The sequence below is a fragment of the Erinaceus europaeus genome, chromosome 10, assembly GCF_950295315.1.
Source record: "Erinaceus europaeus chromosome 10, mEriEur2.1, whole genome shotgun sequence".
Taxonomy (NCBI): domain Eukaryota; kingdom Metazoa; phylum Chordata; class Mammalia; order Eulipotyphla; family Erinaceidae; genus Erinaceus; species Erinaceus europaeus.
In genome coordinates, this window is record NC_080171.1 from 21,434,105 (window position 1) to 21,453,593 (window position 19,489).

A 19,489-nucleotide genomic window follows, 5' to 3' on the forward strand; every position below is an offset into this window, starting at 1 on the left:
TTTATTTCTTAGTCCACGTAAACTAGTCTCATTAGGCCATTCCATTTATGCTTAAGCTTCAGAGATTGTTTTTATTTCCAGTTGAAGAATTACCAGTTAGAATGTGTGGCAGTTGTGATAAACACATTACATTTTTTATGTTCTTTTCATCAAAATGAGTCATTTTGACATCTGTTTTACCTATCTTAAATTTTAAGTAAAAAACATTTCATGAGGGGAGCTCCAGGCGGTGGTGCACTGTTTAAGCACACATAATATGAAGCACAGGGATCAGTGCAAGAAACCCGGTTGGAGGCCCAGCTCCCAACCTGCAGGAAGGGGTTGCTTCACAAGCAGTGGAACAGGTCTGCAGGTGGCTATTATTCTCTCCCCCTTTCTATCTTCCCCTCACCTCTCAATTTCTCTGTACTATCCAATAAGGTAGAAAAAAAAAAAAAGCCCACCAGGAGCAGTGGATTCATAGTGCTGGTACCAAGTCCCAGTGATAACCCTAAAGATAATAAATTGCTGGGCAGTATGCCAGCTTCCCCCTGCTTAACTCTCTGGTCTATTTACATAACCAGTTACCTAAGAACCGGCCTACCTGCAAGGCATTGGTTTAATCCCCTCTGGTTCACTGTCTTTTTGCTCCCTCTCCAAGTCATACGTTTTCCACCATTCTCTTTTCGCCACCCTCTCTACGTGTCACATCCTGTTTCCACCCTACTTGGTGAGTATAAATACAGCTGCTCTTCTAATTAAACACACTTGGGTTTGCCTTCAGGCTCTGAGAGTCCCAGAGTCTCTCTCCTGTGACACTAGCCTGGCAGGAGTTCCTGATCCCTCTCCCACGCAGCAGCCGAGGCTGGCTCCAGTCGAGTTCTCTCCAACCCTGAGAACTCGGGAAGAAGCACCCTCAGGCTATCCCGGCAATAAACAAACAAACAAACAAACAAATAAATATTTCACAATATATTTGTATAAAATTTTAAGACTTTAGTAACCAAAGGTATTTTTTATTTATTACTATTTTTAAATTTTTTTTAGAAATTCTTTTTTTTAAACTTTATTTATTTACTTACTTGTTATTGGATGGAGCCAGAAAGAAATTGAGAGAGAAGAGGGATGTAGAGAGAAAAGGAGACAGAGAGACACCTGCAGACCTGCTTCACCACCTGTGAAGTGACTTCCCTGTAGGTGGAGAGCCAGGGGTTTTAACTGGGATCCTGACCAGTCCTTGTGTTTTGTGCCAACTGCGTTTAACCCACTATGCTACCGCCCGACTCCCTATTTATTATTTTTTAGTAAGATATACAGGAATAAGGCATATTCCATAGTGGTCTCCAACCTTTGGAAAAACTAAGTCAATAAAATTTTCAGAGCCTGCATGCTGTCAGAAAAAATTATAAATCAACTTATTTAGGAGTCAGGTGGTAACGCAGCGGGTTAAAAGCATGTGGCGCAAAGTGCAAGGACCAGCATAAGGATCCGGGTTTGAGCCCCAGGCTCCCCACCTGCAGGGGAGTCGCTTCACAAGTGGTGAAGCAGGTCTGCAGGTGTCTGAATTTTTCTCCCCCTCTCTGTCTTTCCCTCCTCTCTCCACTTCTCTCTGTCCTATCCAATAATGACAACATCAACAATAATAATAACTACAACAACAATAAAAACAAGGCAACAGAAAGGAAATATATATATACATACATATACATATATATATAAATGATGTGCTCTTATGAAAAAAATTAATCAACTTGTTAGTCAACATTTTAAAGGAGAACATATCTGTTTCACTATTAATTGGCACCTATAAAAGCTGGATGAAAGAGACAAAAACTTGGTCATTAGGAGGCCATATTATAAAGCTTTGAGTTTGGCTTACTATCTCCGCTTGGGCAGAAATTTATTTGGGTTTTCTGCCAGAAATAGTAGCCAGTAGAGCAATGGTAAATAATCACTATGGGACAGAAGCCACTGACTTAAAATCCCACCAGATTCCCACCAGCAGTGCAGAAAGGTTCCTTTGCCCCACAATCTCCCCAGCATTTGTTGCTGCTGTCCTTTTTGATATATGCTATTCTCCCAAATCTTCATCTGCAATATTGCAGCCACTATGTTCATGATTAGTCAACAATTTGTATGGCTCTATATGTTAACTCTTTTTCAGCCACCAGGTTCCATGATGCCAACCAGTATTCCCTGGACAGATGACTCCACCAATGTGTCCTAGAGCTCCACTTCCTCAGAGCCATGCCCCACTAGGAAAGAGAGAGGGAGGCTGGGAGTATGGATTGACTTTTCAATGCCCATATTCAGCGGGGAAGCAATTACAGAAGCCAGACCTTCCAACATCTGCACCCCATAATGATCCTGGGTCCATACTCCCACAGGGTTAAAAAATAGGAAAGCTATCAGGGAAGGGGATGGGATACGAATCTCTGGTGGTGGGAATTGTACCCTTCTTATCCTATGGTCTTGTCTGTGTTTCTATTTTATAAGTAAATAAATTTTTAAAAAATCACACCAGATGGGGTCTTCTTATTGCAAAGCAGACTCCTGAGCTGTTATAACTATTTGACTAAGGAAATTTACCTCTTTTATTAAAGATGCCACATGAAGAGCGGTGAGAGGAGTTTGTTCTGCAGGTTTGACAACCACAGTGTTTCCACAGCTCAGGGCAGTTGCTACTTTCCAAATGAGTATGATCAGTGGGCCATTCCACTAGAAAGCAACATACAATAGAGTCTTTGTATTGCTGAAAGCCACATTATTATTCTAGATTCTGCATCATACACTCTCTGTAGATACTAAGTAGTAGTTTTGTTTCATCGTCCTGTATACTCCAATTATGATCACTGCTAAAAGAAAATGATAATTTTTTTTTAAAAAAGTCTTAGTCCAGGGTGGGGGAGATAGCATAATGGTTATGCAAACAGACTTTCATGCCTGAGGCTCCCAAGTCCCAGGTTCCATCCCCCGCACCACCATAAACCAGAGCTGAGCAGTGCTCTGGTGTTTCTCTGTGTGTCTCTCTCTCTCTGCATCTCTCTCAAAAATAAAAAATTAATAAAAAAAAGTCTTAGTCCAAAATAAAAGTGCAAAATGACAGAGCTTCAGAATTTTATCAAGTCCTATTATTTTCAATTCTTTCAAAAATTTTATTACCTTTATTTATTAATTGGATAGAGACAGGCAGAAATTAAAAATGAGAGAGACATTGAGACACTTGCAAGTCTGCTTCAAGTCTAATAGCCATTTCTATGCTAAAAGAGGCAAAAAATCCTATAAATTGGGGGTGAGGTGGGGCGCAAGGTTCCCTGTAACAGTAGTAGATCTCTGTTTCAGAATGTTGTCCTGAAGATTTATTGAGAAAGGAGTCAAAAGTTCAGCACATGAAGGCAGTGAATAGTTGTTAATCTAAGTTTTCAACAATGTAATTGTTTTTTATTTTATTGGGATTTTTGAGCTAAAGAACAATTTCACTAAAAAATATGGATTGATGTCCATATTCAGTGGAGAAGCAATTACAGAAGCCAGACATCCCACCTTCTGCACCTCATAATGATCCTGGGTCCATACTCCTAGAGGGACAAAGAATAGGAAAACTTTCAAGGGTAAGGACTGGATTCTGAGTTCTGGTGGCCTAGGAATTGTGTGGAGTTATATCCCTCTTATTCTATGGTCTTAGCAATACTTCCAGTTTATATATAAATAAAAAAGGATATGTAAGAATTTCAGTTCCTAGGATAGAAGTTAAGTCATTGCCACTTCCTCAGCTAAGAACTTCAAATCACTTTACTATTGTTTTTATTTCCCCTTTTCGAACATGTCATCTAAAGTTAAATCATGGGTTAATATACTATCTGTTGGACATACAAGGAAATATTGGTGACTCTACTTAAATACACTGCTATCAGCAATATAAATCTGGAATACAGAATCCTCTACATGAAGGTAAACTTCATAAAATTCTCCCCAAACTTCTGGAATAAATTTGTTAATGTATTATTTTTTTTGTTTTAAGATTTAAATACTCTGGTTGATGCCCTTCTTTATTATGAGAAGGTCAAATGAAATTATAAAGGTTAAAAATGATATATTATAGTATATATCACTAAAACAGTGTCTTTGCAGCAGCTAAAATATTGTTGATTTATTCACTAAATGCATGTAAATAGGTTTATATTTACTTCAATTAAATAATGTTATTTATTTATTTATTTATTTATTTATTTAATATTGCCTCCAGGGCTAATACTGGGGCTCAGTGCCTACATGGCAAATTCCCTGGTCTCAGTGGCCCCCATCCCTCACCATTTTTTTTTTTTTTTTGATTCTTTTACTTGATGGGACAATGGGAGACTGAGATTAGAGTAGGGGACAGACAGAAAGACAGAGAGAGGGAAATAAAGAGAGAAAGAGAAAAAGAGAGACAGAGAGAGACTTTGCTCTGCATTGCTTTACTAATCATGAAGTTCCCTTTGCAGATAGGGTAAAGCAAGTTATTTTAAAAAATAAACTACAGAGTAAAATGTTGAGATGTGTTGGTGCCATCATGCTGAAATATACCCACATGATATCACAGGATAAATAACTAACTTAAATTCAATTTATGGTCATAGGGATACCCAAGAAAAACATGTCCTGATTTGTTGCATATTATCTGAGTATCCAATTATACTGAGAAAGCTTAATGAACAAACAAAACAGAAGTCATCGTCATCATCATCATCTCAGTTCTCTTCTACTACTACTACTTTTGTTTCTGTTTTTAATCCTTGAAAAGTATATTGGTTGCTAACTTACAGGTATAATTTGCCCACACACACCAATAGGTTCATGTCTTGTATAAGTAAAAAATTCTCCATCTGGAAAATAAAACATATACATAAACATTTATAGATGAATGCACATTGGGGGCTGATGTGAAAGGTAGGTATTATATATAACTATAAGAAAATCTTTAGCTACTTCAAAAATAAAACTTGAGATCTAAAATAATATTCCAAACACACAGAATTAGAAAAGCTCCAAGACATGCTTAATGGAAGTTACATCACTCGAAGAAAGCTGTTTTCTGATCATTATTAACTTCCAAGTTCCATGGAAAAGGAACGAGAAGGAAAGTAGCAGGTATGTGGCTGAGGGGAAAACCATAGTGAAAGGTATTTATGGTAGCTCAAAGTTTTACCAAAGTAGACATTTAAAAAATACATTGATTTGGGCAGTAGTACATCTAATTGAGTACAATCGTTACCATGTACAAGGACCTGGGTTCAATTTCCCAGTCCCCACCTGCTGGGGGAAGCTTCAAAAGTGGTGAAGCAGGTCTGAAGGTGTCTCTCTGTCTCCTTATCTCCCCTCCACTTTTCAGCTATTCTCTGTCTTATCAAATATCACAAATATGTTTATTAATAAATACATATTAAAAGTTATTTTGTCTCGTTTATTTATTTCACTATTGTGGCTACAAATATGTACAATTTCAACACTCTGTGCTGACTTTTCCATTTTTTTTGAAATTCATTTAGAGAAAGAGGGGCAGATGCACAGAGAAAGAGAGAGATACCACAGCTCCTACTATCAGAGTTGTGGTATCCCTATGTGGTGCTGAGCCACAAAGTTAGAAGCTCCTAGTAAGTTATGTGACCTAAGAGGTCAGATATCTTCTGAATGGGAATATGATTTTATAATGTACATTTCTGAAAAAAATCCCTAGTGGGGCTGGGCAGTGGCACACCCAGTTAAGTATATACAGTACTAGGCACAAGGACCTGTGCAAGGGATCCTGGTTCAAGCCTCAGCACATCATCTGTAGGGGTGGGGGACACCTCACTAGAGGCTTAGCAGGTCTGCAGGTGTCTATCTCTCCCTTTCTTTCTCCCCCTCATCTCCTAGTTTCTCTCTGTCCTATATAATAAAATGGAAAAAAAAAAAAAAAAGGCTGCCAGGATCAGTGGATTCTTAGTCCCTGCACTGAGTGAGCCTCAACAATAACCCTGGAGGGGAAAAAAAAAAATCCCTGTATTAGCAGTAAGTCTCTCTTCTTGGCTAGTTCTAAAAAATCTTCCTTCCTCAATCTCTCTCTTTCTTCCTTCCTCTTTTTCTCCCTTCCTTCTCTTTGTTCTTTTCTTTCTTTCCTTTCTTCCTTTTCCTCTCTCTCTCTCCCCAATAATAGTGAACTGTTAATCCATGGATAAAAACAACAAAGACCTTTATTTTAATTTAGAATCTGATGATTTCATGCTTCAAGATTTTCTGCTGCCTCCCTGAAGTTCCACTGTGCTCTGTGCTCTGCTCTAGTTTCCACAGAAGCCTCTTGACATAGCAGGAAGATTCCTTATCAGAATCTATTTGTACTGTTGCTTCTCTGATATTATGAAAAGGCAAAGTCAGAGTTCCTAAGACAGCCACATTTATGGATAACATCATGGTCTCTCACCCTCTCTTTTCAAGTTGATGATACGCCAATTCGATTAAAAAATATACACCTGGGCTAGGCTTAGAGTATGAAAGATAAATTCTTCCAGTAATGTTTTTTATGCTGATATACATTTTATATTCCTATTCCATTAAGTGTCTAATAAATATACACTAATTTACACATATTCAATTGTACAGTCACCTATATATACACACTCAGTTACAATTAACTTTAAATTATTTAAATTTAATTATTTAAAAATTTAAAAATTTGAATTATTTAAATTTAAATTATTCAATCCCAACTTCTTTGAAACTACTTAACTATTTAATTTTTGTTTTTTTGGTGAGGGAGAGAGAGAGAGAGAGAGAGAGAGAGAGAGAGAGAGAGAGAGATGTGAAAGTCCACAGCACCAACGCTTCCTCCAATGCACTGGAGACTGGGTTCAAACCTGGTTCATGTATATGGCGAAGTAGCACATTGTGCAAGTAAGCTGTTTTGCTGATACTTGTTTTCACTTTTTAATAAAGTACAAATAATTTTTGAGGTCAGTTTTGGAAAGGTTTGAGCCTTTTTGAAGCAGTAATTGTGGACATCAGAATACTCTTATTTTGATGTTTCCTGTAATATATATATATATATTTTAATTTTTTATTTAGGAAAGGATTAATGAACAAAAACATAAGGTAGGAGGGGTACAACTCCACACAATTCCCACCACCCAATCTCCATAACCCACCCCCTCCCATAATATAGTACTGTGCATGACCATGCTGAAAAATAAAAAGAATACAATAAATGTTATGTAAAGATTCTTAGCAGAATTTCCAGGTTCAGGACTGCTTTGGCTCAAAGCCAAGGGAAAAGCAATCTTGCTTTATTTGGTTGATAACTCTAAAAGGGAAAGTTTAGAGATATTGAGTTCTACAGTGTCTTTCCCTTACCCCATCCCTGCTGGCTTTCCCAAATTACTCACCTATGGGTATTGTGCGGCCCTGGATCTTGTCAGACCATCCTGCACAGTAACGTAAAGCTTTTAGGGAAATGTCCAAATCCACCAAATAAGAATTGACAAATAGCTTCCCACCATTCACTGATTCCATTGTCTAAAAAAAAAAAAAAAAAAAAGAAAGCAATTCAAATACAAATTTCCATAAAAAGTTAATATAAGAAATATATAACTAATATTTTGATTAGTGATGTGCTAAAGGATTTTTTATATTTATTTATTCCATTTTGTTGCCCTTATTATTTTATTGTTGTAGTCGTTGTTGATAGGACAGAGAGAAATGGAAAGAGTAGGGGAAGACAGAATGGGGGAGAGAAAGACACCTGCAGGCCTGCTTCACCACCTGTGAAGCTACTCCCCTGCAGATGGGGGGGGGGCTGGAACGGGGATCCTTATGCTGGTCTTTGCGCTTTGCTCCACGTGAGCTTAACCCGTTGCTCTACCGCCCTACTCCCATGCTAGAAGATTTTATATGTCAACTTGTTCAATCTCTTTCTAAAAGTTAGAACTGGAGGATGTGACAGTGCAGACTTGTGACAGACTTGCAGGACTTATGCCCTAGAGAAACTAGCTTTAATCCTTGGTACTGCTATTAGCCAATATCATCACTGTGCTGCTCTCTCTCTCTCTCTCTCTCTCTCTCATAATTGAATAAGTATATATTGAAAAATACATTTGAAATAACTATTTAAGATCATATACCAAAAAGAAATAAAGAAACTATAAATTGTGACTTGAAAGAATTGCTCCTAATTTAATATGTACACAACTAGTGAGAGTGTTACCATATTCTTAGGAGTTCTAGGAAAATTCCACTTATTGTATACTACAACAAAAGGCAAGAATTTCATGTATGTAACTGTTAAGAACAATCATTTGAAAATTTTGCATTCAAGCGCTGAGTGACGACGGACCCATTTAAAAGCGCACATTACCATGCACAAGACTCACAGGCAGAGCAGTAGGTCTGAAGGTCTCTCTCTCTCTTTTTTTTTACATTTTTTATATTAACTTTATTTATTTATTTATTTGGATGGAGACATTCAGGAATTGAGAGGTAAGGGGGGTAGAGAAGAAGAAAGATAGAGATACCTGCAACACTGCTTCACTACTCGAAAAGCTTTCCCCCTGCAAGTGGGGACCAGAGACTCAAACCTGCGTCCTTGTGCACTGTAACATGTGTGCTCAAATAGATGTGGCACCACCTGGCCTCTGGTGTCTCTCTTTTTCTCTTATTTTCATTTTTATTTATTTATTTATTCTTTGTTTGTTTTTTGCCTCCAAGGTTATCACTGGGATTCGGTGCCTGCATTATGAATCTACTGCTCCTGGAGGTCATTTTTTCCCTTTTTGTTGCCTTTGTTTACCGTTGTTGTTGTTGTTGTTATTGTTGTTGTTATTGCTCTCATTGTTGTTGTACAGAGGGAAATCAAGAGAGGAGGGGAAGACAGAGAGGAAAGGAAATATAGACACCTGCAGACCTGAGAGGTGAACCCCCTGCAGGTGGGGAGCCAGGGGCTCCAAGTGAGTTCCTTAAACTGGTGTTTGTGCTTCGCCCCCCTTTTCTTAACCCACTGTGCTACCACCCAGCCCCCTCTTTTTCTCTTCTATTCCTGCCTACCCTCTCAATCTCTCCATCCTATCCAACTAAAATAAAATAGGAAAAAAATATGGAAAGGAAAAAATGACCACTGATGATGGTGGATTCATAGCCCCAGTGATAACCCTGGTGGCAGAAAACAATCTTTTCAATTTATACATGAAATGATTGGTTTGGCAGATTAGTTTACAATGCACTACTTTGCCATGTGCATGACCCGGGCTAGACTCTGGCCCTCACTGTACTGACACTTCAGTTATGTGGCCTCTTTCACTCTCTCCCTGCCTCTCTGCCTTCGATTTAAAACAGCAACAACAGTGGCAAAAATCAAATCATGTACGAATCTTTATTTTTTAAGTCTTACTTTCCTAGCTTTATTTTTCTTTTGTTTTCAAGTTGTGATTAAACACAGTTTTACAAAACTATCAGAAGATTTTAAAGTTAATAATTCTCTGCATTTTAAAGGAACTATGAAATTTTCCAGTAAAAAGAGTTCTGTGGTCAAGTAAGTTTGATAAATCCAATGTAATATTTTAGGATAGTCATGTGAATTTCTGAAAGACTCTTAGAAATTGTGAATAGTGAAAAGGCATATGTTTAACTTCATTTACTGGAGTTTGCCAAGTCTAGACTTTAGAATTTGTCTTGTAGAAGTAGTAGTAGAAATTTGGTAGTAGAAATGAACATTGTTAAGAGCTGGATGCAGATTATTCGCTGTAAATAAATTCAAAGGCAATGGTCTGATACGAGGTAATGCCATCATTATTATTATTGTTATTACTATTGCTATTGAAACTAGGGTTATAGGATTATCTCTGGGGTTTGGTGCTTACATGAAGAATCCACCACAACTGGTGGCCATTTTTCCCTTTCTTTTTCTTCTTCTTTTTAAATTTCTGATAGGAGAGAAAGAAATTAAGAGGAGAGTGGGGTCAGAAAAGGAGAGAGAGAGAGAGACTCTTATAGACCTGCTCCATTACTAGTGAAGTTTCTGCCATGTAAGTGAGGACCAGGGGCTTGAACCCAGGTCCTTGGATGTGGTAATGAGTGTACTCAGCTGGATGAACCCCTATGCCTAAAAAAAGCTTCCACACTGAACAATAAATGCTTCCTAGAGATCATGACTCATACTTACTGCCAACAGCAGGCGATCTCTCTCAATCAAATCAGCCAACTTGAACAGCAGGCGTCCCCTCTCAGAGGCGTCCATCGTGCGCCATGGAGAGCCGATCTGGAAAGCCTGCCGTGCGGCCTTCACTGCCTTCTCAATGTCCTCCTGTAAAGCAATTGCATTACATTCAGCAACCTACACATGCTAGAGCAAACCCAATGCTAAGAACTATCAAATAGGTTAAAGCTCTCATAAGTAGCCATTCTGTTTCTATAAGCTTAAGGTCAACTACCATCCATATAATATATATTATATATGGAGCTCAAACCTGGATCTTTATGTAGGCCATTGTACTTAGCTGTATGTGTGCTTAGGGTGTGACACCACATGATCCTGCATTATTATATTTATATATTATAGATATATAGAAAGACAGGCAGAATGAGAGAGACTGAGAGGGAGAGGGAGAAAGGCAGAGGGAGAGGAAGAGAGAGAGAGAAGGAGAGGGAGAGGGAGAGGGATAAAGAGAGAGGGAGAGGGAGAGATGGAGAGGAGAGAGAGAGAGAGAGAGAGAGAGAGAGAGAGAGAGACTATAGTACCAAAGTTTTCTCCAATGTATTAGAGGGAAGCTCACTTAGGTCATGCAGATGACAAAATGAGTATACTATCCAGATGAGCTATATTGCTGGCCCAATCAATCTTACTTTATAATACATGAAAGTCAGCAAATAGATTCAAATTCAATTCCATATCTGACTTCAAAATATAATCTTACAGCTCTGCAAGATTATTCTGACAGTGATCTCCTTTATAGTTGATATTACTGTTACCTTTATTAAAAGCTATAACATGTTACTATTCTGGGCTTATAGTAGACAGCCAATACAAAGCTAATAATTCTGTTAGCAGTGTTTATTTCTTGCTGGGGTTTTGTGTCTGCATAATAAACCCATCTCTCTCAGCAGCCTGTTATTCTATTTTTTTTTCCTTTTCTCTTCTATAAGACAGAAATTGAGAGTGAAAGGGTAATAAATGAGGGAGAAACAGAGGTCTGCAGCCCTGTTTCACTGTTTGTGAAGCTTCCTCCCTGCAAGTGGAAGCCAAAGGCTTAAATCCAGGCTCTTGCATATATTACTCATATTTTAAACTCATACTGTTCTATAGGTTTTATATAAGGATGTTCCCTAAATAATTTTCTTATGACTACATTGACATATAATAGTAATTAATACAATCAGTAACAACTTAATTGGTTCTATTTAGCAAATCTTTTTACATTAATCAAAGCTATTGGACATAAAAGCTGTACTTTCTAATTTAAGAACTATCATTACTTGGATTTTTGTTCAGAGACTAAGTTTCACAGGGACATACTCTTTTTATTGACCAGAAAAAAAAAGGCTGCTACATTTAGATTTGCAACCCTCAGCAAACCTTTTGCCTTAGCATGTTTAATATGAACATTTTGTAAAGCGATTATGATCTGAAAATGCAAAGACAGTCTGAACAATGAAATATCAAATGCCTCTTAAGTATAGTCAAGAAAGAACACTTCTATCCCTGCTAGTCCGTATGTCCCTATATTAAATTCATTCAGATTTGAAGAAAATATTTGACCAGTTTTACCTTTACACGTGTCAAGGGCACTTACTTTAATGGACAGCCACTTTCATCTCAGCCAATTATCTTAGGTCATGCTTTAGTATTAAATGTGATTTTGAGATTAGTCAATATAGCCTCAGTGAGTAAATGAAGTGAAAAGAAAACAGTTCCTTCCCACACCTGTGTTTTTCTTTGTAGCCTCCTTTTGTTCTCCCTCCCCACCTCTTTCTGTATAAAACTTTTGAAAGGCAATACAGAGGTCATTGTCAGCTCCATTCCACTCACACACTAAATCCTGAAAACCTCTTGACTCATATGTGAATAGTCAATTCCAGAATATTAGGTTTAAAAGTGACAAAATAATTTGTGAGATTTGTACCTTACACTGAGCAGTGCTGTGAAAAGTTATTACGCATTTGAAGTGCACTGACTTCATGCAGCAAAACTGACAAGAGCAAAAAGCCCATGATAATGGGTCATGTCAAAGAAATAACATACTGACAAAAGTTCTGTATGCTAAGCAACCAGTTGCTTATCCTTAACTATTTTTATCATGAACAATTTAACATGAGTGACCAGGTGTCTAGTCAAATTGGTTAGCACTGTAGCCTGATTTGCAGCACTGCTGGATAAGAGTGAATATCCTTTATCTACATTTGCACAAATAATTCTGTTCCTTTCTGAGAAGCAGTAGCAGTTGTCAATAAGTGTAAAGCATATGAATGACAGATATTTCTAAAGCTTCTACTTTACTATATGGTCAGAATTAGGTAAATGTCACCAACAATTCAAAAAATAAAGTTCTCAGAGACTTCTTGCTAATATTTCAGCTGGAACTCCTGGAAAAGACCTATTTTACTGATGCAACTTGCCCCACAGGCCCATAACAATTAAGAATATTTAAGTGATACAGAATTAAGAATATTTTTCCTGGGGCCAGGTGGTAGCACACTCAACTCAAGTGAGCACACACATCATCATATTTGAGATCATGGTTTTAAGATCCAGGTTCTCACTTGCAGGGGAAAAACTTCAAGTTGTGTTAACAGTACTGCAGTTGTCTTTCCTTTTTCTCTTTGACTACCCGAACTCCCACCTCCACAGTATCTATTAGAGAGTGGGGGTAACAAAAAAAGACCATTGGTAATGGTGAAGCCATCACATTAATATAGAGGCCCAGAAATAAGCCTGATGGCAGTAAATGATAATACATGGCTTTTTAAATCTTTAGTTCATTGCTAACTGAACAGAGCTTGGCAGTCTTCCTTCTGAGTGGTGTTTGTAGCTATAAAAGGCTAAACTGTGTCTTTGCTGTGTCATTTATTACTTTTTTTTTTTTTTTATCTCTCTAGGGTTTCCAGAACCACTCAAACAACTAGCAGTACATTTCAGGGTATGTAGTACTAGGAAGATATAAGAAAACATGTCAAGTATATCTCCCTCCTCTTTCTGGGTGTGCTTCTTGGTGCATAGCCTTCCAGGTCTTTATTGTCAGGCATAAACACTATATCTTTGCTGAAGTTTGACCTTACTGTTTCATTGAGATGTGTAGTGATCACCAGAGTCATCTCTAGCCATCAGATATCTAACCGGTCAAAATCTCTGCCCCCATTCAATGCTTAAATCGAAGAGGCTCAACACATTACCTCAGTGGGCCTCAAAATGTATTTCCCTAGTCCTACTTTACCAGAGACATTAGTTTGTTACTGATAGTTTGTCAGAAATGTGACTTACTTGGAAGCATTGTCCAAATACAAATTATCCAACACCACTCTAAAATTAATGAAACAAACTCTGGGAGAAGGGGGTGCCCTGCAGTATGTGTCTCCATAAAGCATCAGCAAGTTCTGATGTGCACAAGACTTGGAAAGCTTTCAACATCATTTCTGTAGTCAATTTTCAGATGTGTCTAGACTAGTCCAGTGATGTACAAGGTGGTACATAGAAACTTATAGGTTACCCTCAACTTGGATCAGCAATGGTAGAGAATGTTCCATCCTCTGAACGGAGGCTGGACAACATACTCTATGTCCCACCTGAAGAAGATGGGTCCTGAAATTGGGGCAGCTTGGAACGTTCCTACTTATGACCACAGAATTTGAGATCAGATCTACAGGGATGCAGAGTTCACATAGGCCCTAAGCTGAATATGGGCCCCAGATCACATCAAATCGATGGGATTTATAGTCAACAATATTTATACACCTTTCTCATATTTGGGAGCTACTCTCTTCCCTGATCCAGCTTTCTGGTCCTTTTACCAGCCATGGTATCATCTCCCCAGATAATAACTAGAATCCACCTGCATATCAGATTTCAGGCTCAGGGAAAAAAAATAGCATAGTCATAAGCCATATGGAATATAACTAAAATAGGTCTAGTAGCTATCCACAAAACGTAGACCCCCTCAACTCTTCATCTGCACGATTACAGCCTTTAGGTTCATGATTAGTCAACAATTTGTTTGGCTTTATATGTTAACTCTCTTTTCAGCCACCAGGTTACAGATGCTACCATGATGCCAAACAGACTTCCCAGGACACCAATGTGTCCTGGAGCCCTACTTCCCCAGAGCCCTGCCCCACTAAGGAAAGAGAAAGGCAGGCTTGGAGTATGGATCAACCTATCAAAGCCCATGTTCAGCGATGAAGCAATTACAGAAGCCAGACCTTCCAGTTCTGCACCTCATAATGACCCAGGGTCCATACTCTCAGAGGGATAAAGAATAGGAAAGCTTCTCTTCCCCGCTCTGTCTTCCCCTCCTCTCTGTCTTATACAACAATGACAACATCAATAACAACATTAATAATAACTACAAGAACAATGAAAAAGAACAAGGGCAACAAAAGGGAAAATAAATAAATAAATAATTAAATAAATAAAACAATAGGAAAGCTATTAAGGGATGGGATGGGATACAGAGTTCTGATGATGAGAATTGTGTGAGTTGTACCCCTTTTATCCTATGTTTTTGTCAATGTTTCCTTTTATAAATAAAAAAAATAAAAAGAAGCTTAAAAGTTGGGGCTTGGTGGTGGCACACCTGGTTGAGGGCAGGTTACAATGTGCAAGGACCCAGGTTCAAGTTCCTGGTCCCCATCTGTAGGAAGAAAGCTTCACAAGTGGTGAAGCAGTGCTGCAGGTATCTCTCTCTCTCTCTCACCTCCTCTATCTCCCCTTTCTTTCTTGATTTCTATCTCTATACAGCAAGTAAATAAAGATAATAAAAAATTTAAAAAGAAACTTAAAGCTTGATGAAAAAAAAGACTATTTCCTTGATTTAACAAAATAGTGTGTGAGATACTAGTCCAGTCCTCACCATTTTATTCTGCTGTTTTACCATCATTTGAAAAAGCAGATGAAAATAGTACCTTCTTCACCAAATGCTTTTGAGTATTAAAGAATTATGCAAATCTTTAGAAATTCATCCTTAATAAGGTCTGTTTGTGATGTTTACATTTGTAACTTAGTGTAGATCATTTTTAAATTCAGTTTTCTAAATTAATTAATTTTAACATGCAGCATTTTAACACAATAAGAATTAATGGCAGATGGCTTGTTAAAGCAGCATTGTGGTGTTACATTAGTATAAATGTTATTTTTTTTTCCTTTAGAAAACTTAGTTTACAGTGGAGAATGCATCCCTCCCCCGATTCCCTAGAGTCTTTTGCCTTGATATAATACACTCTGTTGAGTCCATGTTTTACTTCGTTAGTTCCCTCCCTGTCCCTATATATTAAGTCCTGCTTAAAAGTGAGATCATTTAGAATCTGTCATTGTCCCTTACACTTAACATGTTATCTTCAAGTTTCATCTAGATGATGCATAGGGGATGACTTCATCATTTTTGACAGCCAAATAGTATTGTATTGTGAATATATACCACATATTAGCTACTCATCTGATGTTGGGCATTTGGGTTGCTTCCAGGTTTTGGCAATAAAAATATTGTGCTACTGTGAACATAGGTATACATAGATCTCTTCTGATAGGTACTTCTTTTTTTTCTTTCCATTTGGGTATATCCCAGGAGAGGAATTACTGAGTCATAGGGAAGGTCAATGTCTCCTTCTCCTCCTCCTCCTTCTTTTTTGCCAGGTTACTGCTGTGTTGTTAAAATTTGGAGCTTCAGCTGGCCAGGCTAGCTTCACGGGCAGGTAACAGAGACTCAAGGACACATGGCTGGGCAGGGAAGCTGTATTTCTTTATTCAGGAACAACGATTCATAAACTAACCCAAACTAATCACCAAACAGAACTCTGTTGCCTCTTTCCCCCGCAGCGGCGCCAAATACTCTCGAACTCTGGAACCCTGGAACTCTCTCAGGGTTCTTTGGGGTGGGGACAAGCGGGCCGCAAAAACTAGCAGGACTGAACCAATTTTCTTGGCAGGGGGAGAGCTAGAACAACCCAATGTAAAGCACACAACACTGCTGATCTTTGGTTTATGGTGGTGCAGGAGATTGAACCTGGGATTCCAAAGCCTCAGGCATGACAGTCTACTTGTATAAACATTATGCTATCTACCCCTGGAAAGTTGATATCTAATGTGCTGAAAAGTCTCCAGATTGCTTTCCACAACAGTCAAACCATTTTACACTCCCACCAGCAGTGCAAAAGTGGCCCCTTTCTCCATACATCCTCTCCATTTGTTGTTTCTGTACTTTCTGTTGTATGACATTCTCACAGGTGTAAAGTGATATCTAATGGCTGTCTTTATGCATTTCTCTAATGATCAGTGACTTTGAGCACTTTCTCATACATTTGTTGTCTTTCTGGCTCTCTTCCTCAGTGAAATTTCTGTCCATGTCCTGGTCCTATTTTCTAATAAGATTGTCTTTTCTTTTAGTGTTAAGCTTGCTGAGCTCTCTATGTATTTTGGTTATAATTTCTTTTCCTGAGATGTTTGTTGTAAAGATCTTCTTCCATGTTGCATGGTGTCTTTCTGTTTGAGTGGTGATACCCTGTGCTGTGCAGAAGCTTTTAATTTTGATGTATTTCCATTGTTTTATTTTTGCTTTTGTTTTCCTTACTGTTAGATTTGAATCCTTGAAGGATTTTTTGAAGTATAGATCATGAAATGTCCTGCCAATATTTTCTACTATGAATTTGATAGTTTCTGGAGTAATATCCATGTCCTTGATCCACTTAGAGTTGACTTTTGTTCTTGGTGATATGTGATGGTTTAATTTCATCCACTTGCATGTTTCAATCTAATTTTCCCAACACGATTTGTTGAAGAGACTCTCCTTTCACCACTAATGGTTTGGGATTCTTTGTCAAAAATTAGTCATAGGGGGCCTACTGTTTGATCCTCAGTTTTATTCTATTGCTCTGTGAGTCTATTTTTGTTCCAGTACCAGGAAGTTTTGATTACTGTAGCTCTATGATATAGCTTTAGGTCTGGCCATGTAAGAACTCCAGTCCTGTTCCTTTCCTCAAGATTTTTTTGGCAATATTAGGGATTTTTTTGTTGTTGTTGTTCCAGATAAAGTTTTTTAACTTTGATTCTATTCCTTTAGATAAATTCATTGGTACTTTGATGGGGATAGTGATAATATATGGCTCTGGGTAGCATTTTGACAATATTAATTCTTCTAATCCATGAGCATGGGATGTCATCTCATTCCTTTGTGTCTTTATCTATTTTTTTTTGAAGAGTGACTCATATTTTTGTTGTTGTTGTTAATTTGCTCCATATCCTTATTGTGGCTTTTCTTGTTCTTTTTCTAACTCAGATGAGAAGTCAGGTTGCGTATTTGAGTGTATTATTGTTTCTTTATGTGTGCTTGTATGGCTATGGATTTCCTTCTTAATACTACTTTAGCTGTGTCCCAAATAGTCTGATAGCATGTATCTTTATTTTCATTTGTTTCTAAGAGCATTTTAGTATCTTCTTTAATTTATTTTCTCACCCAGTAAGCATTGAGTAGTGTGGTGTTGAGTTTCCATATTTTGGGTTTTTCTTTCACATTCTGTTTGCTGTTGAATGTTATTTCAACTCTACTATGGTGTGAGAAGATGCTGTGGATGATTTTGATGCTTCTAAATGAAATTCAGTTATTAAAGATACTAGTAATATTTTAAGAATTAATTAATTTGACAATTTATTAATTTGACAATTTATTGTTCTAACAGTACTAATTAATTTTTGTGTTAGTTTCATTATCAACTTAAAAAGAACTATTTTATATCAATAAATGTTCCTCTAATTTTCAAAGACATGACCAGTTCATATGCCGTCTGTTCATACAATAACTCTAGATGCTATTTCAATTGAAAAGAAAGCAAGGAAAATATTATGGCAAGTTACCACACATACAGAAACCCAGACTTCACTCTCCTTTCATAGCTCAGTGTATTTGTTCTTTTCATAACCAGCTGAGACTAGAAACCCCCTTTTCAAGATGCCTTTGCCTTGGGGTTCGGGAGGTCAGAAAAGTGGGGAATAAAGAAAATTGACATCAAATAGACTGAGAGTTCAGGAACTCACCTTATCTCCTTCTTCCACCTCACAGAGCTTCTCCTCAGTGGCAGGATTAAAGACAGGGAATTTCTTACCACTCACTGAATTATGCCACTCATTGTTAATGAAGATCTATAGGGAAAGCAGATGAAAATGTATTCAAGTACAAGGTAAGTTTTGAAATTTTTCTATACATGCAAACCTCATGTAAAGTCTAATTTAGGCAAAGTTATCACCTCAGCATCCCCATATACTCATCCTCCACAAAATTTTTATGAGTATTGATGACACTTGTATGTATTATTAGGATATAGTTTTCTTGTAAATTTAAGGTAATATTTTTTATCTGTGATCTAACAGTGACTTGAAATTATAAGATGCCACAGTTGTAGTTTCTCACCTGTATCTGTACATGTGTAAGCACACACTACCACAAAGTACTGTGGCCCTCCTCTGGGTCTGAAACCACTAATTACCGTTATCACAAAGTCTGAGGTATTTTGGCTACTTTTTTATTTTTGTAAGTCTGTTTGCTTTTGTTATCTACATTCCATATGAGCAAAACCATCTGGCAACTGTTTTTTCTTTTTTGCCTCTCTATTTCACTTAGCATAATAACCGGGTATTCCATCGATGCTACAAACATACACACATTAAACATATATATATATGGAGAGAGAGAGAGAGAGAGAGTTTTTAAATTTCACTATCAGGTCACTGAAATTGTAGAAAATGTGGATTGGAGGAAACAGTACAAGAAAAGAGGTTTTCACCTGAAATCATGACATATTTGAGACAAGAACAGTGGTTTTGGAAGGTCTGATATTTATAAGTCACTCTATTTCCTACTTTACATTCAGAACATGCTTATTTGGAGCTAGTGGTAAGATGACATTATAATGAACCAATTTCTGATCCTGTATTTTATAGTTTAAAGGTCACTTGAAGAAACACTTTAAAAGAATGTACAGCCTAAAATGTTCCTAGTTGTGACTGTGGAATGTGAGCTCAGACTGACAAGGATGCAGAGACGCAGGCTCCTGTGCTAAATATGTATAGACATGGGCCCTATGTCAGATCGATGGGGTTTACATTTAAAGGTATTTATATATTTTATAGTACTTATATATTTTTATCATATTTTGGAGCTATTCTTTATCCTGATCCAGATTTCTAGTCTTATTCTCAAGTCTGAAACCAACTTCACAGATAGTACCTTTAGCCCCCCCACCCCCTCCCTGCATATTAGCTGTTGGGCTCAGACTAAATTAGTAAAGTCATGGGCATCATGGAAAATACCTA

The 19,489-nt window shown here is 37.5% G+C and overlaps 1 protein-coding gene across 1 annotated transcript in view; it reads right to left on the bottom strand.

Annotated features, from left to right (window-relative positions):
• LOC103118518 (aldehyde dehydrogenase 1A1-like) overlaps positions 1–19,489 on the bottom strand; it is a 42,255-nt gene that overhangs the window by 18,116 nt on the left and 4,650 nt on the right. The window contains exons 2-6 of the mRNA XM_007528743.3: positions 18,215–18,319; positions 10,145–10,285; positions 7,377–7,506; positions 4,783–4,844; positions 2,569–2,697 (exon numbers count right to left, since the gene is read on the bottom strand). Of these exons, the coding sequence (XP_007528805.1) occupies positions 2,569–2,697; positions 4,783–4,844; positions 7,377–7,506; positions 10,145–10,285; positions 18,215–18,319 (567 nt within the window). The remainder of the gene's footprint in view (positions 1–2,568; positions 2,698–4,782; positions 4,845–7,376; positions 7,507–10,144; positions 10,286–18,214; positions 18,320–19,489) is intronic.